The 23,111-nt window shown below is 44.4% G+C and overlaps 2 protein-coding genes and 1 non-coding gene across 6 annotated transcripts; 1 reads left to right on the top strand and 2 right to left on the bottom strand.

The window, feature by feature from the left end:
- Positions 1-1,917: 1,917 nt before the first annotated feature.
- Positions 1,918-15,467, bottom strand: LOC124003219 (ubinuclein-2-like). Its single transcript, XM_046311308.1, is given in 18 exon segments — positions 1,918-2,546; positions 2,844-2,912; positions 3,685-3,871; positions 4,100-4,402; positions 4,404-4,782; positions 4,880-5,127; positions 5,235-5,597; positions 5,731-5,773; positions 7,585-7,782; positions 8,002-8,115; positions 10,375-10,611; positions 10,908-10,978; positions 11,465-12,002; positions 12,720-12,823; positions 13,094-13,228; positions 13,563-13,673; positions 13,894-14,043; positions 14,877-15,467. Coding segments are annotated over 18 exon segments (3,600 nt in total). The 5' UTR covers positions 15,180-15,467; the 3' UTR covers positions 1,918-2,499.
- A 647-nt stretch (positions 15,468-16,114) lies between these two features.
- LOC124003525 (intraflagellar transport protein 56-like) lies at positions 16,115-22,489 on the bottom strand. Of its 4 annotated transcripts, none has more exons than XM_046311851.1 (15): positions 22,337-22,489; positions 21,513-21,659; positions 21,192-21,284; positions 20,960-21,074; positions 20,809-20,858; positions 18,965-19,110; positions 18,343-18,514; positions 18,126-18,200; positions 17,936-18,038; positions 17,780-17,835; positions 17,617-17,670; positions 17,386-17,449; positions 17,158-17,246; positions 16,875-16,952; positions 16,115-16,565 (listed from the first exon to the last, which is right to left on the bottom strand). In XM_046311851.1, exons 3-15 carry the CDS (start codon positions 21,195-21,197, stop codon positions 16,314-16,316), a joined length of 1,260 nt encoding a protein of 419 aa, XP_046167807.1. In that variant the 5' UTR covers positions 21,198-21,284; positions 21,513-21,659; positions 22,337-22,489; the 3' UTR covers positions 16,115-16,313. The 4 variants fall into 4 exon arrangements, 3 of the variants coding, with proteins under 3 accessions (XP_046167807.1, XP_046167806.1, XP_046167805.1); XM_046311850.1 differs by lacking the exon at positions 22,337-22,489 and adding an exon at positions 22,188-22,308; XM_046311849.1 differs by lacking the exon at positions 22,337-22,489 and having other exon boundaries at positions 21,513-22,171.
- trnar-ccu lies at positions 22,456-22,528 on the top strand. The gene has a single exon. It is a non-coding gene; the product is annotated as a tRNA-Arg (tRNA).
- The last annotated feature ends 583 nt before the right edge of the window (positions 22,529-23,111 follow it).

Genomic DNA, 23,111 nt, shown 5'->3' with positions numbered 1-23,111 from the left:
AACGTTAAGGTAAATTCTGATTGAGCTGGCAATCGGAAATGACCTATAAGGCAGGAACATGGTCTTTAAATGAACTTCCACAATATGGATTGAATAGAGCCCTTACTTCCTTTAACAGGTGTCTTGAGAGTAGTTGTGCCCTACAATACGGATTGAATAGAACTTCCTTTACAGGTGTCTCGAGAGTGTAGTTGTGCCCTACAATACGGGTTGAATAGAACTTCCTTTACAGGTGTCTCGAGAGTGTAGTTGTGCCCTACAATACGGGTTGAATAGAACTTCCTTTACAGGTGTCTCGAGAGTGTAGTTGTGCCCTACAATACGGGTTGAATAGAACTTCCTTTAACAGGTGTCTCGAGAGTGTAGTTGTGCCCTACAATACAAATTGAATAGAACTTCCTCGAACAAGTGTCTCAAGAGTGTAGTTGTGCCCTACCTTCAGAACTAGAAGTGTTCTTTTGAAAGACATCGGTCACAATGGAGGACGGAAGACAGGGACCACAAAGAAATTAATCAGGACCTATTGAAAACCAACTGTATTTTATTCCATAAATCAACACACAAAAATAATCTACAAAAGAGACCGAATTAAGTAACCAGTTACCATGAAATGTAATCTTTACCCGCCCCCCCCAAAAAAAGCTTTAAAATGCCACCTGCTCCAGTCACAGAAAACAACTTTTCACCATGACATCCTGACAGACCACAGACAGACAAACACTCATGGGTACATTTCAAAGAGAATGGTAGGAAAACACACACTGACCGTGGCACCCCATCTATATGCTAGGAAACTCATCTTTGGCTCCATTCTTGGTGCAGTTGGTCGACATTCATACTGACATTGGAAGGAGAGATGAAGGATGATAAGAGATGGACAGAGGCAAGAAAGCCAGAGGTCCCTCCTCTCTGACCTTCTCCCCCAATGGGTTTTGTGAAGATGATTAGGAGAGAGGAAGTGAGGAGTATGCTATTGAGATCTTCCCAGATATAGGAAGAGAGTAAGGAAGAACAGTTTCTAGAGAGGTATTCAGTAGGTGAGAAGGGAGAGTTCTTTAGATGGGAAAAGGACTCAGACATACATACACAAACATTCACAACTCCCAGAAATGCATTGACAGCTGAGTAAGAGGTTGAAAGCCAAGCGACGACTTGCACTTTTGCATTGAAGCATTTATAGTCCTGCATAGTTCTTTAATGAAACTTACAAACTAAGGCGTTTTGTCATATTGAGTGTTTGAGTTGATAAGCGTTTTTTTTTTTACAAAGTAAATTAATTACAATTTAAAAAAAAGTTCAAGTAGGCTACAATCTGGCATCTTTGTCCCCTCTCTCACCCTCCAAGAGGAGTCTAGCTTTTACAGTTCAAGTTTTTCTCCAGAAAAGGTCCAGTGTGATTATACAGCACCAAAGACACACTGAGCAAGAGAGGGGAATACTCACTCTCTCAAACACACACACAACAGAGAAAAGAGGGTATGCAATTTGCACACACACAGCACAGACTGACCTGGAAAGAAAATACAATATATAATAATATATGTAGGTTGTGTACACACACACACACACACACACACTCATTCAATCTCACCGGCACACACATACCTCTAAATATTTTTTTTTTTTATCCCTGTGTAAATTACAAATAATTTATCAATATGTATATTAGCTATACTACCTTAACCCTTAACAGTCAGTTGTGGGGAGCAGAGGAGACTTTAAAACATACAACTCAATGGACACACCATCTCACATCGGAGACAAGTTAACAACTACCTTTCTCAGACAGTCAAGACAACGACCAAAAAATGATATATACTCAAATCTGCTTTAGATGAGAAAAAATATAAACAGACTTAAATTCAAATGAAATGACTTCGCTAACAGCGTATTCCCTCTCCTGGGTGGTTTTCATTGGTAGCGTTTGCAGGCCGAGAGTACTTAGCACCTCTGAACAGAGTGCCAGCCGTAATTTGCAAACTGATTCTACATGTAGAATCGAGCGAAAATGTCATCAATCAGACCGTCATTGGCGGGATGGTCTGTAAAACAGACCGCGCCGAACGACCGGGTCGACATTCGTTGCAGTATGTGCACTCCGTTGGTACACAACACAGCAAAACGCTTTTTCGAAAACGAGTGTTCAGGCAGTCCGTCCTTGTTTCTGTATTAATTTCTCTATGTTTGGAGCCTAATGAATACGACCCTGTCCTCATTCCACAGTGATAAAGGTCGGTCATGTAAACATGTTGACACGAAAAGAAATGTAAGGAAAAAAAGTTTCATTATCATTCACCCAAGGTCCATTTTATACCCAGTAATAATAAAAATAGTTAAATTAAATTCAGAAATCGTCATGGTGAGGGGGAATTGATTCTTCAGGTCCATATTGAGGGAAGAAGGCTCCACCCCCCTGTATTATTACATAATTGTGTCCATCTGTCCAATCAAAGTGATCCTAGTGGAGGTCTGTCACGCTCTGTCCTCCGTCTCCATTGGTCAGTGGGACTTCCTCTTCATGTCGCCACCCTGGCTTTGGTTCGTATCTGAGGAAGGGGGGGTAAAATAATAATACATGAAGATGCAGAAACATACCCAACACACAGGGAGGGTATTCTTCATCGACAGACAAGACACGTGCCTCTAGTGTTAACCTAGTCATGCAGATCACCACTAACACTGGAGCAGGCAGACAGGTTGGGAAAGAAGACTTTACAGCCAAACAGCGAGTGAGCGATATCAACATGACGCAGGGAATGACAACACAAGTGGAGGAAGGGAAGAGGAGGGAGGGAGGTAAGGGAGGAGCAGAGAAGTATGGGAGGAGGAGGTGTGAAGTTTACCTGAGAAAGCAAGCTGCAAGTGAGGAGGTAGAGCAGCCTGTGACCCTGACTGGAGACTCTTATACAGATCTGAGGAGAGATGGAGGGAGGGATGGACAGATGAGAAGAAGAAAGAGCGAGGAGGTTTAAAAAAAGGGAAGAATGGAGAGGAGGAAGGAGGAGGAGGAGAATAAAGGTGAGAAACGGTACATTAAAAGATAAAAGTAGAATTTAAGTAAAGCATCAAATCAGAAAGTGAAGGCAGATAAAAGGGGGATTAAAGAACACAGGAGTGAAGGAAGGAGAGGATGGATGGATGGATGATGGACGGAGGGGGAGAAGGAGTGAGGGATTGGATTGGATGAGACAGAGACAGGCAGGGCAAGACTTACAGTAAGAAACCTGGAGCAGAGGCACATTAGAGCTGGTTATACTTCAGTATGGATCCACAGCATGCACACACACACACTGCACACACACACACACACTGCACACCACAACACTGACCATGAGTAACACAAACTAAGACTAGATTAATCTCAAGGGACCACAATCAAATCTAGCTGCGACTCCATATATTTTGCCATCTTAATAAACACTGATTTTCTTTGTCATTTGATCAAATTCATCCAATAAAATGTCATACTAATGAAGTAGTAAATTATTTTAAGACTTTACCACATCGTGTTGTACAGTACAGACTTTTTCTGTGGTATTAAGAGCCCTAAAAGTTCTACTGAACCGTAAAGAACAGAGAGAACAAATGCATTATTTTTGATCCTATACATTTGCATGCCCGGTGCTTTGAAAGATCAGTCTTGTGGAGCCACTGCCAGTTGGGCACCAGGTGCCAATTACTCACCCATTAAGTCGCTCTGTGAGAGGCTGTATCCTGAGTTGGCGCCCGTGCCCTGGCTGCTGACCCCCGGGGCTCCAGGAGGAGTGAAGTTGAGCAGCGAGGGGAACTGGAAGGGCAGCGAGACGGGCACCAGCCCCCCCAACATCCCAAAGCCAAGTGGCCCGCCCAGGAGGGGACTGCCAGCTGACACCTGGGGGGGAAGAGAAAGAGCGAGAGAGAGAGAGAAGGGATCAGGTGACATGTGAAGTGCCTGACACAATCTCTTCCCTTCTCTTCTGTTCTGACAACTTGGCCAAGTCTTTGCAGAACATATGCAAAACTCTAGCGAGACAAATGCAGTCAGTATCTAAAAGGTGCTTGATCCTGTTTTTCACTCTTCTTGACACTTTTTCTGGTCGCCTGTGATTGGCTGACTCACCTGCGTCAGGTGTGAGGTAACGGAGGGTGTGGCCATGGTTGACGTGGGCACCCGACTGCCTACAGCCTTGGATCCGCCCACGGCCCTCTGTCTCTGTCCGTGATTGGTCGAGACCGTGCCAGAGGGGGAGGGGCTGTTGTCCGGGCGACTGGTGACGGGCGACATGCGCATGGGGCTGCTGTTGGAGGTAGCGCTGCTAACGCTACTACTGCTAATGACAGACGGACCCTTCTGGCTCCCCGCGAAGCTATAACTGCCCTGGCCCGACTTCACCTGACCCCCACCTTGGACACTAAATGGGGGGGCGGAAACCGGCAGTCTTGGGGGACTGGTACTGGAGAGGGCTGGAGATCATTTGAGAGTGAGAGAGGAGGTTGGAAGAGGAGGAGGAAGGGGAGGAGATGGGAGGAGGGGTGGGGGCGGGGGGGCGAGGGGTGAGCTTGATGATTGGGGAGGAGTTGTTGCTGTGGGAGGACTTGGTGAGGGTTGCCTGCATGGGGGTGATGAAGTTGGACTGGTGGTGGGGCTTGGATTTTCCCTGGTGGTGGGAGGGGGACTGGGAGGGTGAGGAGCCCACAGTGGAGGTGAGGTAGGAGGGTTGCTGGGGGCTCTTGGAGTTGAGCTGCTGGGAAGCTCTTGGAGTTGAGCTGCTGGGGGTGTGAGTGGGAGTTGGTGGCACGGGACTGAGGGGAGGGGGAGGGCATGTTGCTCATCATGGCACCGCCATTACTACTGCTGTTGGCTTTGACACTGCTCTTCCCCAGTCCTGGTATTGCCAACCCCATGCCCAGGGCGACCTTCTGATGGGGGGGCAGGAGCGGAGAGGCTGTGGGAGGGGGACGCTGCTTGGTGGGCGGGGAGGGGGACGACGGTGGGTGGAGCTTACTCCCTCCGGTCATGCCCCCTTGCCTGTGAGTGGAGGTCGCCATGCTGACATTGTGTCTCTGAGTCTGTCCCATAGAGCCGGCCCCTTTCATCACGCCGTACACTCCATCGGCGCCACGAGACACCAACGTGGCCCCCGCGAGCTGCATGCGAGCCGACGACGCCGTGGAAGTGGAGGGAGAGGTAGATAGCGTGGTCTTAATGTTGGCCATCGATGGCATCGTCACCGTCGTCGACGAGTTGGCGTTTATCTTGGAAAGAGAATGTGAGGTGAGTAGGGAAGACGAGGGGGAGTAGTGGGGGGTGATGGAGGAGGGGAGGAGTTGGGGATCTGGAGAGGGGGGGGAGAGGGGGAGGTGAGGGTGAGGTCAGTGACGCTGCCGTGGGGACCCAGGCCCTTGGCGGCTTGGCTGAGGAAGGCGAGGGCGTGGGAGACGGAATCCAGGGAGGGGGCGCGGAGATCCTCGTCCAGCGAGTCGGACAGGCAGATGGGCTCCGAGGGGGACGAGGAGGTCCCTCGGGCCTGGATGACGGAGGGGGTGGAGGGGACGTGGGGGAGAGAAGGGGTGGTGGCGGTGGGGAGATTAGGCCTCTGCTGGATCCATTGGCCCTCCTGGAACACAGGGAAAGGACAAAGGTTCGCATTGGACTCGCATCCAGAACATATGGCACCGCAAGTAATACCAAATAACCATCTTGTAGAAAAGGTTACAAACGTCAATTGAGAGTGAAGACACGTCACTGACCTTTGCTTTAGCCCTGGGGGTGGGGACCATCCTTTTCTTGGCCCTGGACAGAGAAACCAATGGTGTGTTAAGTTAACATCTGCACAGGAATGCTAATCCATCTGTCAATAAATCATCTGTTTATTCAGATATTCTGTACATCTTCTATCCATATAGTCTATACATCCCATCACATACTGTGTGTGTGTGTGTGTGTGTGTGTGTGTGTGTGTGTGTGTGTGTGTGTGTGTGTGTGTGTGTGTGTGTGTGTGTGTGTGTGTGTGTGTGTGTGTGTGTGTGTGTGTGTGTGTGTGTGTGTGTGTGTGTGTGTGTGTGTGTGTGTGTGTGTGTGTGTGTGTGTGTGTGTGTGTGTTTCTATATTGTTTTTTCCCCTCATCAATCTACCCCATTATCACAAAGCAAAAACAGGGAAACGGAAATAACGTTTACATAAGTATTCAGAACCTTTACTCAGTACTTTGTTGAAGCACCTTTGGCAGCGATTACAGCCTCGAGTCTTCTTGGGTATAACACTAGAAGCTTGGCACACCTGTATTTGGGGAGCTCCCATTCTTCTCTGCGCATCCTGTTCGAAGGTGAACCTTCGCCCCAGTTTGAGGTCCTCAGCGCTCTGGAGCAGATTTTCATCAAGGATCTCTTTGCTCCGTTCATCTTTCCCTTGATCCTGACTAGTCTCCCAGTTCCTGCCGCTTAAAAATATTCCCACAGCATGATGCTGCCACCACCAGGCTTCACCGTAGGGAAGGTGCCAGGTTTCCTCCAGACGTGATACTTGGCATTCAGGCCAAAGAATTCAATCCTTCTTTCATCAGACCAGAGAATCGTGTTTCTCATGGTCTGAGAGTCTTTAGGTGCCTTTTGGCAAGCTCCAAGCAGGTGGTCATGTGACTTTTACTGAGGCGTGGCTTCCGTCTGGCCACTCTACCATAAAGGCCTGATTGGTGGAGTGCTGCATAGATGGTTGTCCTTCTAGAATGTTCTGCCATCTCCATAGAGGAACACCTCCCTGACCAAGGTCCTTTCCCCCTGACAGTTTGGTCGGGCGGCCAGCCCTAGGAAGAAAATTGGTGGTTCCAAACTTCTTCCATTTAAGAATGATGGAGGCCACTGTGTTCTTGTGGACCTTCAATGCTGCAGACATTTTTTGGTAACCTTCTCCAGATCTGCGCCTCGACAAAATCCTGTCTCGGAGCTCTACGAACAATTCCTTAGACCTCAACGCTTGTTTTTTGCTCTGACATGAAGTGCCAACTTTGCCTTTCCAAATCAATAGAATTTACCACAGGTGGACTCCAACCAAGTTGTAGAAAGATCAAAGATAATCAATGGAAACAGGATGCACCTGAACTCAATTTCAAGTCTCATAGCAAAGGGTCTGAATACTTATGTAAATAAGGTATTTCTGTTATTCTATTTTTAATAAATTTGCTAAAATTTCTAAAAACCTGTTTAGGCTTTGTCATTATGGGGTAATGTGTGTAGATTGATGAGGAAAAACATGTATTTCATCAATTTTAGAATAAGGCTGGAACGTAACAAAAGTCAAGGGGTCTTAATACTTTCCGAAGGCACTGTATATTTATACTACGGACTCCGACATTACTCGTCCTAATATTTCTAAATCCCATTATTTTCTTTTTAGATTAGTGTGCATTGTTGTGCACCGTTAGATATTACTGCACTGTTGGAGCTGGGAACACAAGCATTTCACTCCGCCCGCAGATGTTAATATGTGTATGCGACCAATAATATTTAATTTGATCTGTCAATCAGGCATATATACAATAAAAAGGTATAATTACCATTATAACGTCAACTTATTTATAAGGTCCAACTACAGTGGAGATAACTTACATGTTGACAGTGAGGTGACTGTGTACAACACGGCTCTCCTTGAACAGCATCCTGGCCTGCATCCAGCCCTTCGGCCACAGTGGTTTGACCTCGTTCTCCATGAAGGCCTTGAGGTAATCCTCCACGGAGAGAGAGCACTGAGACGACTCCAGTTCGTAGCAGCTCAACTTCACACGCACCAGGTTACACAGCAGCGACCTACACACAAACACAGACACACACACAGACAGACACACACAGACAGACACACACACACGAAGAAAGCTTACTAATCTTTTATATTTTCAAATCAGCCATTTTCTCTATGACTTTGCTCGAGAATTTCACTTTAGTGTCTAGGCCGGATTACTATAAAAGCACTTTGTGACAACTGACAAATAAATAAGATTTAATTGAGGCCAGTGGATGGGCCATTACCTGAGCTTGTCGTCCCAGACAAACTTCTTCCGTGGGCCCATCATCCTCTTCCCCGGCTTCCCCTCGTCCTCTTCCTCTGATCCGTTCTTCTCTCCCTCTCCGGGTTGCTGCCTGCTAGGGTCCAACACACACACACCTCAGAACCAACATATTCTACCAACCTCAATATATTCCCGCAGAGGCAGAGACGCATATAAATGAAAGCATAAATGAACACAGGCAGAGTACAGCACTAAAAATAACCTAACAACCATTATGGATTAGCGATATGGCATTACAGTATACCAGGGGTACTCAACTATTTAAGAAGGTCCGGTCATACAAATTACCTACAGTGGGGCAAAAAAGTATTATGTCTTCCACCAATCATGCATGTTCTCCCACTTAAAAAGATGAGAGAGGTCTGTAATTTTCATCATAGGTACACTTCAACTATGACAGACAAAATGAGAAAAAAAATCCTGAAAATCACATTGTAGGATTTGTAATGAATTTATTTGCAAATTATGGTGGAAAATAAGTATTTGGTCAATAACAAAAGTTTATCTCAATACTTTGTTATATACCCTTTGTTGGCAATGACAGAGGCCAAACGTTTTCTTTAAGTCTTCACAAGGTTTTCACACACTGTTGCTGGTATTCTGGCCCATTCTTCCATGCAGATCTCCTCTAGAGCAGTGATGTTTTGGGGCTGTTGCTGGGCAACACATACTTTCAACTCCCTCCAAAGATTTTCTATGAGGTTGAGATCTGGAGACTGGCTAGGCCACTCCAGGACCTTGAAATGCTTCTTACGAAGCCACTCCTTCGTTGCCCGGGCGGTGTGTTTGGGATCATTGTCATGCTGAAAGACCCAGCCACGTTTCATCCTCAATGCCCTTGCTGATGGAAGGAGGTTTTCACTCAAAATCTCACGGTACATGGCCCCATTCATTCTTTCCTTTACACGGATCAGTCGTCCTGGTCCCTTTGCAGAAAAACAGCTCCAAAGCATGATGTTTCCACCCCCATGCTTCGCAGTAGGTATGGTGTTCTTTGGATGCAACTCAGCATTCTTTGTCCTCCAAACACGACGAGTTGAGTTTTTACCAAAAAGTTATATTTTCGTTTCATCTGACCATATGACATTCTCCCAATCTTCTTCTGGATCATCCAAATGCTCTCTATCAAACTTCAGACGGGCCTGGACATGTACTGGCTTAAGCAGGGGGACACGTCTGGCACTGCAGGATTTGAGTCCCTGGCGGCGTAGTGTGTTACTGATGGTAGGCTTTGTTACTTTGGTCCCAGCTCTCTGCAGGTCATTCACTAGGTCCCCTGTGTGGTTCTGGGATTTTTGCCCACCTTTCCTGTGATCATTTTGACCCCACGGGGTGAGAACTTGCGTGGAGCCCCAGATTGAAGGAGATTATCAGTGGTCTTGTATGTCTTCCATTTCCTAATAATTGCTCCCACAGTTGATTTCTTCAAACCAAGCTGCTTACATATTGCAGATTCAGTCTTCCCAGTCTGGTGCAGGTCTACAATTTTGTTTCTGGTGTCCTTTGACAGCTCTTTGGTCTTGGCCATAGTGGAGTTTGGAGTGTGACTGTTTGAGGTTGTGAACAGGTGTCTTTTATACTGATAACAAGTTCAAACAGGTGCCATTAATACAGGTAACGAGTGGAAGACAGAGGAGCCTCTTATGGAAGAAGTTACAGGTCTGTGAGAAATCTTGCTTGTTTGTAGGTGACCAAATACTTATTTTCCACCATCATTTGCAAATAAATTCATTAAAAATCCTACAATGTGATTTTCTGGATTTTTTTTCTCATTTTGTCTGTCATAGTTGAAGTGTACCTATGATGAAAATTACAGGCCTCTCATCTTTTTAAGTGGGAGAACTTGCACAATTGGTGGCTGACTAAATACCTTTTTGCCCCACTGTAGGTGGCAAAAGTCAGGATGAATTTAGTCATTTATTGGCGTAGTAACAAACCCCCTTCCAACAACTACAAAGTGTTCAAATTGTTCACATGCTTCTTGTTGGAGATTTCTTTTGCCGTTTTAAAGCTAATTTCCTGCACTTCTACACATTTTACCATATGATACCTGAGTGAATGACTCAACAAAATCAAATGGGGGCCCGCTGGGGGTCGAGGCCCCTGGGCGTACCCATATACCTAAGATGGGCTATTTGATCAACTGGACATTTCTGACAGGTACTAAATCAAAATGTCTCTCTGTCAGGGGATGACAAACTGCCCAATGCAATACCAAATGTAAAGTCGGGAGCCGCGGTCCGTATTGACCCCCTTCTGGGTCCACATCCAGACCGCGGTCCGCCTGTTGAGTTTGGCTGCAGTACACTATGGAGTATTGTAGTCTTCTTACTTGGCAGCCTTGACCATGTAGTCCAAGTTGTATCGTTGGATCTGCTCGGGCATCACACTGCACACAGCCAGCTTCAGCTTCAACAGGGGCGTACGCAGACGGTCGTCCTGGATGTTGAGGCTAAGCTTCTTGAGGCGTTTGAGCAGGGCCTCCTTATTGCAGGGCACAAAGGCCTCCAGGTGAGAATACACCTCCCCACGGAGCCCCATCGGCTGCTCCTGCACCTGCAGCTCAATACTGGGGGAGGAGAGAATGGAGGGAAGGGAGAGGAGCGACAGAGGGAAGTAACAGGAGTGAGAGAAAGGGGGGACGGAGAGAGAAAGATGGTAAGCAAGGAAAAGGGATAAAGGAGAGACGACAAAGAATAAAACAATTTGAGCGAGAGAGAAGGATGTTGGGAGGAATGTGGAACAGAGTGGGGGTGAAAAAGACAGGGAAAGAGGTGAACAATCGACTCCAATATCAGCAGTATGACACATTCAGGGTGGAGACGGAGAGAGATGTACAACGTGTCAAAAGAATGACAAACTCACTCCAGTAGGATGTTATTCATATCCAGGGTGAAGAATTTCTTCCTTCCCTCTTGATCAAACTGACGAGAGGCCTGTGAAGAAAGGAGGTTGGTGAGCATACTGTCTTCCATGGAAAGATGCACAAAAGCAAAAATAAGCCTTCCGTGTCAGTTTTCAAAATGGCTGCATTGTCATCTTGCCAGTTTTTGCTCATCCTTGATTTGTCACTCTCTCTTTCTTCTCTCTCACTTTTGGCCACCAGTTGTCTGTTGCTAGTCTACCTTTCCTTCATGTGTTTTGCTCTCATCCGCTCTTCCTTTCTGCTCTGCTCCTCTCTAACCTCTCTTTGCATTTTTATCAGCTTGTCAAGAAATGCATTACAAATCGTCCAAGAACTGAAACACTATTTTAAGTGATATCATCATGGTTTAAGAAAATGGCTGCCACACATTTCAACTGTACAAAATTCCAGGAAGTTACTCAACAATTAAATCGAGGGATGATCACATAAACATTAAATAACCCAAAAATAAAAAATAAAAAGAACCTCATCAGTGAGACTCATCAGTGAGACCTACCGCCCGTAGGTCCTCGATGCGCTTGATGAGGGGAGCAGGCAGGCCGTCAGGGAGCGGAGGTGGGTGTAGGAGACCCCCTGAAACCCCCAGGCCCCTCCCTAACCCGCCCCCACTCGGCTTCGGCCCTGAAACTCCAATTCCCATCAGGCCATTCTCTCTCCCGGGCGTGGCCACGTGCGGATTAGCCGAGCTGTCCAGAAGGCTGAAGTCCAGGTCACCCAAAAGATCCTGAAGCTCCTTCTCATTTGCCGAGCCCAGCAGTGACATCATGGCGGGGTCCGCGGTGAGCTCGGCCAACGAGACGTCGTTGTTAGCCGCGTTAGCGTGCAGGTGGGAGTTAGCCAGCAGGTGGTTGGCTCGCGGGGCGTTGGCCACGGAGCTACCCACGCCGGGGTGCGGCACGGTGGGGTTCATCTTCCTCATCTCCTGCTTCTCCCGGGTGAAGCGGCGCAACATGGCTGCCAAGCACAACGAGTCCTTCATCAGCTTCTTCCTCTTCTTCTTCTCTGGCCGGTGGATGTTCATCAGAGAGGACACTCTGGGTCAGAAAGACAAGAGAGAGGGGTGAAGAGGGGAAAGAGAGCGAAGAGAAAAGGAAGAAAGAGAAAGGAGAGAGAAAATATTGAGGGACTTTCTGATGTGTAATCTCAAAGACAAGAAACCTATAAGCAAGGCAATGTCTTGTCAATATGATACAAGGGAAAAAAACAGTCTCGTAATATCTGCTGGTCTATTTCTGGGAATAGGAGTATTTATGGCAGCGGAGTGATCAGCCTATCACAGCGTAGCTAATGGAGCCTTTGTTAAGGACACTTGGCCTGTCACACAAGCCCCCGAGCCATTCAGAGAGAGCATCACATTATATCATGTCAAAGCCAGACATATCTGTACATCGGTAGGAATGAACAAAAATATATCTATATGATGAATTTGTCTATTGTATTCTATGCTGAAGTGCACACATTTCAATTTCAGTACACATTTGATAGGGTTTGACGCGGGGAGGTATAAAAACCGAATCAAAAACCATTACAAGACATTTTGAGGAATGGTTCTTGCAATATGCTCAGTTCTATTTGAGAAATAAGCATAGAACCACAATGTCCCCTTAGATGATTTGCTCTTACAGCAAGAACAAAATCATCCGAATTATTCAACAACCATTCTATCTGAAATTGTAATCTGCGAAGGTACAGACATGCCTGACAGGCACAAGAAGCAACGATTTATCCATCCCATTATCCTATCATCTCACCCTGGTTTGGGCACTCTGTTCTTCCGGGGTTTCTTCTCCTCCAAATTGTTTCCTTCTTTCCTCCTTCGTCTCTTGATCACTTGCTCCTCGCCATCCTTCAGCTCCTGCTACCACCGGAAGGCACAACTCATGAAAAACCAAAACCAGTTGGATAAACACAATTAAAGCAGGTTTTTCATACTCCTATCAGGGATGGGGTCAATTATTCTCAGCAATTCAGGAAGTAAACAAAAATTTATGGATTTTCTCAATGATTTTGAATTCATTAGAATTTCTGTTTACTTCCTGAATTGATATCACTGAAATGGAATTGACCCCAGCTGACTAATATAGTGTAATTTCACTGTATACAATACATCATGCCAGTATCCCACCCTTACTCTGGGTTTGACATCCTTGCCCCCATCCTCTCCCTCAGACTCGGAAGCAGCTCTGAACTGCAGCGTGCCCGTGTTGATGTAGAACCCTCCCAGCTTGGTAGTCAGGGAGGCCGGGACCAGCTCGTCATACTGTCACAGAAAACAAAATGGCAGCCGTTACATTCATAGCACACAGGAGAGAGCATAGACGCAGAACACAGAGTAACTTCAATGAGTCTCTGACAAAAAAAAAACATGTCACTGTGGTGGATGTAGGTTAGTGTTTATGGGGTGAGGTTGATTGGTTGTGCGAATTGGTGCTGTGGTTGATTGACAGTCTTAAGCACGCTCCAAACAGGAAGCGAAACTCCAGAGAGGAGTTTGCCAGAATCGAGCAGATTCCTGTTTTCTCCACCTATAATACAGCCTAACATGCATTCTCCACATGAAGGGGTATAGAAGGTAAAAATAAAGGGATGCTTACAGCCTCTGAGTTGTCAATGAAAGGGTCGGTCTCGTCGTAGCCGAAGCCGATGTCAATCAGATCCTGCATCCTATCCTTCCTCTTCCTCTTTCCTGCTGCATTTGCATTGCCCTGTGTCACAGGCGATACATACTTTCACATCTACATACTGTATAACCAGTAGTCATAAACGAGAAAAACATGGCTTATAACCAGATATAACAGGCTTAAAACTTGGTACAACTAACTATTAACCAGATAAAAACAAGTCAAACTAATCTTAAAACTTGTATCTTATAAGTGGAGTTATTAGAGCACAAGGTTTTACCACGGCTCCAAAAAAATAACATACATATTTGTTCTCAAACTTCTTGGCCAGGGCCTCCACCTGCAGTTGTTCTTTCTCGTCATTGTTGAAAGGGTCGCTAGGGTCAAGGGCGGGAGGCAGGATAAAAGGAGTTGGAGTCTGAGTCGGGGCTGGAGAAGGAGTGATCTTTTTTGCCTAGAAAGGGGGGGAATGGGTGAAGAAAAGTGTACTGTAAAAGAAATGGACTTACCCACAATAAACAAACAACGAACACATAATATTGTGTTGTTATTGTACCGGATGTAAAGCATATTGTCATGCAATCATATTGCCCAAATAGCATTGGTGAGGAAGCATTTATATTTACAGCTGGTTTATAAAGTAGTATCACCTGTACACGTTTGAGAACAATGTATTATATATTCAGCATAATCGCTATGCAAATATGTAACATAAAAGTGTAAACTACTGTACCATGCAATGATGTCTGTACACACCACCGAGTGTCTTGGTAACATAATACACCGATATTTGCACAACTCCATTTAGGCTACATCCTTGTACTTTCAAACCTACTCCATATATTCAGCACTGACTGATCTTCAATATGTCACCCATAGGAGGCTAAACTCAACTGTACTGGGGCACTTATTCTACGTGCCATATTAATGGCTGTATGACTGGTGTAAACTAACAAGAGAGTTGGCAAGTTAACAAGAACAGGAAACAGGTAACACCAGACAACCTTTATCACTGCATGTGCATTAGGCGTGCCTACAACTGTAATCTTGACGTGCCGTTCGAGTTGAGTACCAAGTGATTTGAGTGAATGGCTTCATGAATGGCTGAGTTAGGGTCTTTTGTGTGAAGTCCGTGACTAGTAATTTCCTCCCACCGACCACGCTATTCCGTGGAAAGACAAGATACACCCACTTTCATATCCTATCTTATAACAACTCCCCACTAACCAAGTTAATAAAATCAACTGGTGTTGATCCATGTCTTTCTTGGCCAAACAGGAGTCATACCTGGATGTTTTGGATGAGTTCGCTGTAGTTAAACTCGGCCGACGATTGATCGCTGGGCTCAGACAGAGATAGGTTCAACCGCACGGTAATCCGTTTTCCTTCAGCGTTGTCCTTGTCACTACTAGTTTTGCCGAAAAGCCCACCGCCACCATCTGCCCCGGACGCTTTCGTGTCGCCCTCACATTCCGCATCCAAGTCGATGTCGGCCTCGTCATCCTCCAACCGGCGTTTCCTAGTCTCCGTGGCTGATCCAGCAGCGAAGGCCGAGAGGGTGACAAATTGTACTTTTCTCGGTTCGGCCATTTGGATGTGCTGCCTGTCTGAACCTCGCTTCGGACAGACAGCGACAGCGCGAGCTACTTCGCGAAACTACTTCAAATTGGCAAATTGAAGGGATTTGCGCGAAAATGCAATGGCTATTTAGTGGCTAATAAGATGTAAGGGGGTCATCCGCAAAATTCGAATTGAATTTCAGGGGATGAGATGGTCGGGGAAAAGTTGTTTTTTCGGTAGCTACTTGCATCCTCAATTGCTATGGGATCGAGATGTTCAAGGTGGCCATCTTGGATTTCAGGAGTAAATAAAATATCAGAGAGAGGTCACTGGGCCTGCGCGCACAGACAAAACGGAAGGAGCGTGAGCGAGGGCGGTTATCATGGCCAATCACCGCATTCGCCCCCTTTTTATCCCACCCCTATCACAACAGGCGATAATAAGAACATCTGAAGATGGCACTAGTATTATGACCTTAACGGAGATGTCTTTTGTGAAAGGACATTTTATCAGATCATGTCTCCAGAATAATTTATGCATTTTGCTCACTAATATAGAAAATGGATGGCATCTGTTTTGATGTTCTTATGTCATCCATTCAGTCCTGAAATGCTGAATTGTGCGTTTTTCCACAATGACCTAGCTACACTCACAGTAAATCCCAAAAGGAACCAAACAAGCCAGTTGGGTGGCTCTGTGAGTTACCTATGACGCAACACAAGCAAACATTGGTGGACACCTGTTGACATTGATGGGTTTTGTGTTCAGTTATTTTGTAGACAATGCTTCCTTTAATTTAGATGAGGAAGAAGCTGATTAGCAATAGGGCATTTTGGACTTCAAAAGACAGTACATGTACTATTTAATTCAAATGTATGCCTACAGTATTTGTGTCAGTATGGCCACAAAAAAAAAACGACATCATGACAGAACTAGTGAATGCAGAGAGAACAAACAATAGAGAAAAAGGTCAACAACCCTTTATAAAGAGAACACTGTTTAATACTTGTATCAGCATCATTTGAGTAATAGAAAATACACATTTCAATACAATTGATTGGCAAGATTGTACAGAATTATATACATTGCAAATAAAACATGTATTTCATGATATAAATACTGTGACTCGTACGATAAAGCGCATCAATACACATTGTGCACGACTCATGAGAACAGGTTATTTTGTAGATTTTTCACTAGTAAAAGAGTCTGATAAAAAATGCACATGTAAACCACATATATAATGTAATAACAACATGTAGTAAGTGTATTATGTGAGTTAAGCACGTTATATGACATTGCTATGTCAGAGGAACCCTGTTGTCTTTGGCCCATTTCCTCAGAGCTCTGATAATGTACTCCACCTGGGGGTTCTGTGTGCTCCTCAACAGGGGCAGCACCTCCTTCAAGGTTTCCCTGTGGAACCACAGACAATGGTTATTAGTGATGGGAAGTTAGGAACAGGTCATATTGTACAATGGCAATTTTTTCATAACATTACCATAACGGTTGTCAATAAAGTTAAAAAGAAAGAGCTTGAATCACAAAAGTCACACTTTACCATGCAATGTAAATTACACAAGGCACAAAAATGATGTGCCAAAACATCTCTGTGGAGGACAAGATTTTCATATTTGATGTGTTGCTGACTGTATAGGGGACAAATCTTTAACACAGACAAGTGTTGGTATCAAAATTGGAAAAAGAAACTTAGCCAATACTTACTTCGACTCTCTGCCTGCCAGTATGAGCTGGAAGATTCCGACACAAGCCCCTCTCTTGCCCTCCCAGTAGTAAGTAACTCTGTTAATGACAAACCAAAAATAAACAAACAGAAATAATGCTTGCCTCTTTTCCCCAAGTATACATATTAATTCCACACCAATCCATAAATATGTCAAGCACTCAAATGCAAAAAGAAAAAGAAAGTGATTATGTGTGTCCAAACATGCCTATGTGGTGTACTGTCCTATTGGTTTGTATGCTATATGTTTTGGGCCATGCAAACCTTTACTGAGTTAAGGTAGATGAGAACATCTTCAAACTGCCTCAGAAGGAAGAAACAGGAAGCCATACACTGTCTTCCAGGTATCGTGTCTGAGGAGAGTGAGATACAGACAGTGAGACAAAGACGCACATGCTCACTCCAAAGCAGATACACACACACACACACACAGACACAAGCTAACTCCTAGCTTCATGGTTGAATCGCTTTAGATTCATTCATTCACATTACCGCATTCGCTGGCTGAGCCTCCGACCAGCTGGAAGAACTGTTGAGCGATCTTCAGGTGATCCCTCTGCAGCAGAGATACCGGCAGGGACGAGGAGGAGGCAATAGAGACAGTCAGTCAGATTTCAGTGACGATCTACTTAACCAGGTTTATAAGACATTCCTAATCTACTCAGACATTTCTACTGTGTGGTCCTAGGAGGTTTTCGGGTAGTTTGTCAAACACTTACTCACCGATCCAATTTCTTGACCCAAAGCGGCATTCATCACTCCTTTCAAAATGTACTCCTTAAAGAAATATATTTTGTTAAGACACTGCATGTACGCTATTAAGGCTTTAGTCTTTAAACAACGAGACCTCTGCTTATGACACCTGATAATGTGAAACTATTACTACCTGTGGTGTGGTTGGCTCCAAGTCTTTTATGAGGGTGTAAGCCTCTTGAACATCATCTGTAACATAAAGATGCACATTATTGATGATAAAAGAGCCATTCAACGTTTCAATGTTAGGATTAGGATTCAAAGACAACCACCAGTGGCTAAGGTCCACCTTGTCGGAGGTAGTAGATGACCAGGTTCAACCGAGCCTCAGAGATGACATCAATCAACGGGGGCAGAACCTGCAACGCCCCCTCCCCACCACGAAACACCACCTGGGGTGATAGAGGTCAAAGGTTATAGAGCATGGGGTCACTGTCTTGCAAACACAGTCACACAACAGAGGTGGTAGAATGGGTTACCAGGTTATGCCGGATAAGCTCCTTAGCAAACTCAAAGGAGCAGGAGGAGATGTCTATGAGGTTCTTTAACTCGGCCTGAGAGAGAAAAGAACAAATTGAACCACATTATTTATTGCTGTACAATGACAAGTGTAGGCATAAACATCGACTGTGGTTGTTACGCATGTAGATGCACGGCGGTCTGTTTTGACCGTAGACGCATACAGAGTTGCTTTACCTCAGCTGCCTTGCCATTGTACAGCCTGAAGTGGTTGCAGGCCTTGAGGTTGAGAGCGATGGTGGATTCAGGAATACTCTGCAGATACACAGCCAACACCTCTTGGGAAACATCATAGTAGTCCAACTTGTAGTAGCATAGCGCTACGTACACGTTAAGAGCCAGGAAATCTCTGGTTAAAATAAATATGTAAATATGGTAAAACACGCAATAGCTAGTCCTATACCTCACACTGCGTTCTTGAATAGAAGTCCTTGTGCATCTTTCTCTCTTGCTTTTTGACTGCACCGTCCAATATAATGCACTTTTCTCCACTTTCTCCAATGCATCTTCCTCCACTGCAAAATAACTATAGCCTCCCTCCATCTTCTTGTCTCGGTCTCAACACAAGGAAATGTGTCCTTCATATTTTCTAATACTTCATCCTAAATGTATGGCTTATGGTATGTTTACTGTATATAGATATAATAATTTACAGTAAAATTGACACTGACTCATTCAGACAATCCACAATACCTATTGGTACTAGTGGGACCACTGTAATCTGGCATATGAGGGACTATGCTCTTGTCTATCAGTGATTTTGATGAAGGGACATGGGAGAATGGCCCAGTATAAGTACCTATTCTGTAGGAGGATGCGTTTGTAGATGTCGATGGCCTCCTGGTAGTGTGATCTCATGTAGTGGATGGAGGCCAGGCTCAGCTGGTCCTCAGTCACATCCTCCAGGTTCTGGTGGAAACCCATCAGCTTCTTCTCATCGTTGAACTGGGAACAGAAAGGAAAGGGATGGTTGGTTTGTCTATTGCTTTGTTATTACACAAGTAGGTGCACCTACAGTAGCATACAGTTGCATTACAAAGAAAGAGAAAAGTACACTGAACAAAAATATAAACATGTTTCATGAGCTGAAATAAAAGATCCCCCAAATTTTCTATACACACAAATAGCTTATTTTGCTCAAATTTTGTACAAATGTGTTTACATCCCGGTTAGTGAGCATTTCTCCTTTGCCAACACAATCCACCCACCTGACAGGTGTGGCATATCAAGAAGCTGATTAAACAGCATGATCATTACACAGGTACACCTTGTGCTGGGGACAATAAAAGTCCACTCTGAAATGTGCAGTTTTGTCACAAAACACAACGCCACAGATGTCTAAAATGTTTGAGGGAGCGTGTAATTGGCAAGCTGTTGCCAGAAAATGTAATGTTAATTTCTCTACCATAAGCCGCATCCAACATAATTTTAGAGAATTTGACCGTATGTCCAAACGGCCTCACAACCGTTGTGTGGGCGAGGGGTTTGCTGATGTCAGTGTTGTGAACAGAGTGCCACATGATGGCGGTGGGGTTATGGCATGGGCAGGCATAAGCTACGGACAACGAACACAATTGCATTTTATCGATGGCAATTTTAATGCACAGAGATGACGTGACGAGATCCTGAGGCCCAGTGTTGTGCTATTCATCCTCCGCCATCACCTCATGTTTCATCATGATAATGCATTGACCCATGTCGCAAGGATCTGTACACAATTTCTGGAAGCTGAAAATGTCCCAGTTCTTCCATGGCCCGCATACTCACCAGATATGTCACCCAATGAGCATGTCTGTGATGCTCTGGATCGACATGTACGACATCGTGTTCCAGTTCTCGCCCATATCCCGCAACTTCGCACAGCCATTGATGAGGAGTGAGACAACATTCCACAGGACACAATCAACTGCCTGATCAACTCTATGCGAAGGAGATGTGTCACGCAGCACGAGGCAAATGGCGGTCACACCAGATACTGACTGGTATTCGGATCCAAGTCCCTATCATGTTGGGTTTATATTTTTGTTCAGTATAAGTATTAAGAGCTGAGCGATTAACTGAAATGTTGGTTATTTTTCCGTCTTTAAACAACTAACTGACCGATGCCGGTTGAATTATTTTAATTACATTTTGTGCTCAATGCACAGTTTCTCTACAGATAAATCAAATCAAGCACAGACTGTACGATGTAGTAAGGGGTTGTAGTTTCCAAAAGGCCAATATTCAACATAGTTTAGCAAAGAAAACGTGGTAATTAACTACAATGACCATAATCCATTGCGTGCCTACTTGTCTGGTCTGAGAAGGAGAGAAGAGAGAAGAATGTATGATCGAGAGGGATAGAGAGCAGTTGCTTCGTGACGTATCTCTACCTGAAAATACATGATCTATGATTGATAATTGGTATTCAGCAGTCATAAAAGTATGCCTTAATTACTTTGAAGAACTAGTAAAATCGTTTTTGTCAGACAGCATAGGTATCAGCTCTATGGTGATGAGACGATGACTTGGAATGAAATAATACAGTCATCAAATAGGTCTAAAACAAACGTAATATACACAACAACTGAAATATTTTATTAAAGTAATGCGAATCAATTATGGTTAACATATTAAATAATTCAGAAAAGTAACAGTTCTGACCTTATGAGCCAGGTGGAAGAGCAGGCGATTCTGAAGTGCACACTTTGGAGCTACAGGAAAAAAGGAGGAACACCTTATCGACTAGGGCAAGAAATAGAAACAGGAGGATGAAAAACAGAACATTTACAAAACATGTTAGCTAAATACTCACCCTTGTTTGCAGCCTCCTCTGCCTCTCTGTAGAGTCCCAGGAAAAACTGGGTGCAGGCCAGATACACCCACACCTCCCCTGGTTCTTCTAACCGGAGTGTCAAGGCCCTGTACTCCTTTCATGGATATAAATAGACATATGTGTCAAATAGAGTATTGTAAAAATGGCTTTTTTTCAGACAATAATTAATTTGACTGAACAAACACGCACGCACACACACGCACACACACACCTCCATTGCTCTCTTGTAATCACCCAAGTGAAAGGCACAGTAGCCAATCCAAAGGTCTGCATGCTCCTCTTTTTCTCCAACATCTCGCTGAAACTGGAAGACAAAGCAACACATCAACAGTAGGACACAGTGCTTTCGCTCTCTCGTTCTCACCGCTCACACACACACCTATGCAACTGTAATAAGGAAACAGAAAGACCTTAAGAGGACACAGGACTTTCACAGATCGCATGATATCTTGTCACATTTATTACAGAGTTGCTCATCATTCATTTGCTGATTGCACATGACAGCTAGCTACATGAGTTCCTATCTGGCTACCTCTAACAGAGTTTGTGCCCCAAGGTAGTCTCTCTGGTTGAGGTATTCCTCCAGGCGAGGGCTCTTCTTGGCTTTGTTTTTCTTCTTCTTCTCACTGACGCTAGCTGCAGAATCTCCACCTACTGCTGGCTTCACCCGAGACAGAATCTGGATGGAGGTGACAAGGAAGAGAATCCTTATTGTGGACATGACAGCTGGCAATTTGTTTACTAAAGCGGGAATCAAACACTATTTGCACATTTGGTAAGATAGACGGTCATGTTTTAATAGATGTAGTGTAGCACTTATCCTGTCAAACTAGCTACCTGCCATTACTTTCAAATTAACCTCGTCACATATCACAGATAGGTGAAATAGACTGGTAACTGGCAAGCGACAATGATTAATCTAAAAAGCTAACTAGCTAACGTTAACTACACAGCAAGACTTTTAGCTAACAAACTAGTATGTTACTCAACTAGTAGGCTAACTTGTAAGATTTACCATGACGGCACAGCAGTTACCCTTGCATAATGTCACTGTTCAGAGAAATTGATTATAGCTAGATAAAAACACTTGGTAACGTTAGTGGTAAATTAGCTACACGTTAGCACTATTAGATTTTTTTCTAGCTAGAATTAGCATAGCTGGCTGGCTAGTTAACAGTGAACCAACAGATACGAAAAGAAAAGACACCTTTTATTTTCGCTGTCTAAAATTGTTATCAAAGAATGGCATGAATAAGTAAGGTGAACGAAGAGCATCAAGCTAGCTAACGTTAGCCACTAGCTAATGAAACATCTGACTGTGATTTCCTAGCTGTGTGGGGATTACGCTTGTGTTACCTAGCAACGTTGTTCTTTCTTTTCACGTCAGGATCAGATGTCGAAATGCAAATTTAACTCTTTCAAATTGCCAACCACATGGCATTGAAACAGTGGTCTCAACACATGTATTTGGAACAGCCCCAGTGGCCTAATGGATAAGGCACTGGCCTCCTAAGCCAGGGATTGTGGGTTCGAGTCCCATCTGGGGTGATACTATTTTCATTGGGTAGGCATAATAACGTGAAACGTGAAAGTCTTGATAAAGGCGCTCTTGCCTGCAAAGTGGACATAGATGCTGTTCATGTCATTTAAATGTAGCTTATATAACTGCCCTGTGCAACTCTCGTCCTCTGGGTCTGATTGGTGTTCCCCCCACTCGTTGCTTTTGTTTAATGGACACGATGCCAAATAGGTAAAAATCTGTCAAGAACTTTCTAAAACATGTTATGCAAATTCACATCACAGGAGTCAACCGTCTGTTATTCCCCTTTAAAGCTAGAATCCTTAATTGAAACAAGTTTTGTAATAGTTGAACTAAGCTCATTAGGCATTTATAAATTATATTTTTCAAGAAACAAAATGGGTCTTTACTATTCGAGTCCAAAAATGGATGCAGCAACTAAGGATTCCCTCTTTAAATATCATTTGTAAACTGAACAGTCACTATAATATTTGTATGGATTTCTGGGTATCATTGTGACTGTGGTTGTGTGTTGAAGGCCAAACTGAAGACACCACAAGAGTAGATGACAGATTAAATTCTATGTCAATGTGAAAAACACAATATAATAAA

The sequence above is a fragment of the Oncorhynchus gorbuscha genome, linkage group LG18 (assembly GCF_021184085.1).
Source record: "Oncorhynchus gorbuscha isolate QuinsamMale2020 ecotype Even-year linkage group LG18, OgorEven_v1.0, whole genome shotgun sequence".
Taxonomy (NCBI): domain Eukaryota; kingdom Metazoa; phylum Chordata; class Actinopteri; order Salmoniformes; family Salmonidae; genus Oncorhynchus; species Oncorhynchus gorbuscha.
This window is presented reverse-complemented; position numbering and strand designations above follow the sequence as displayed.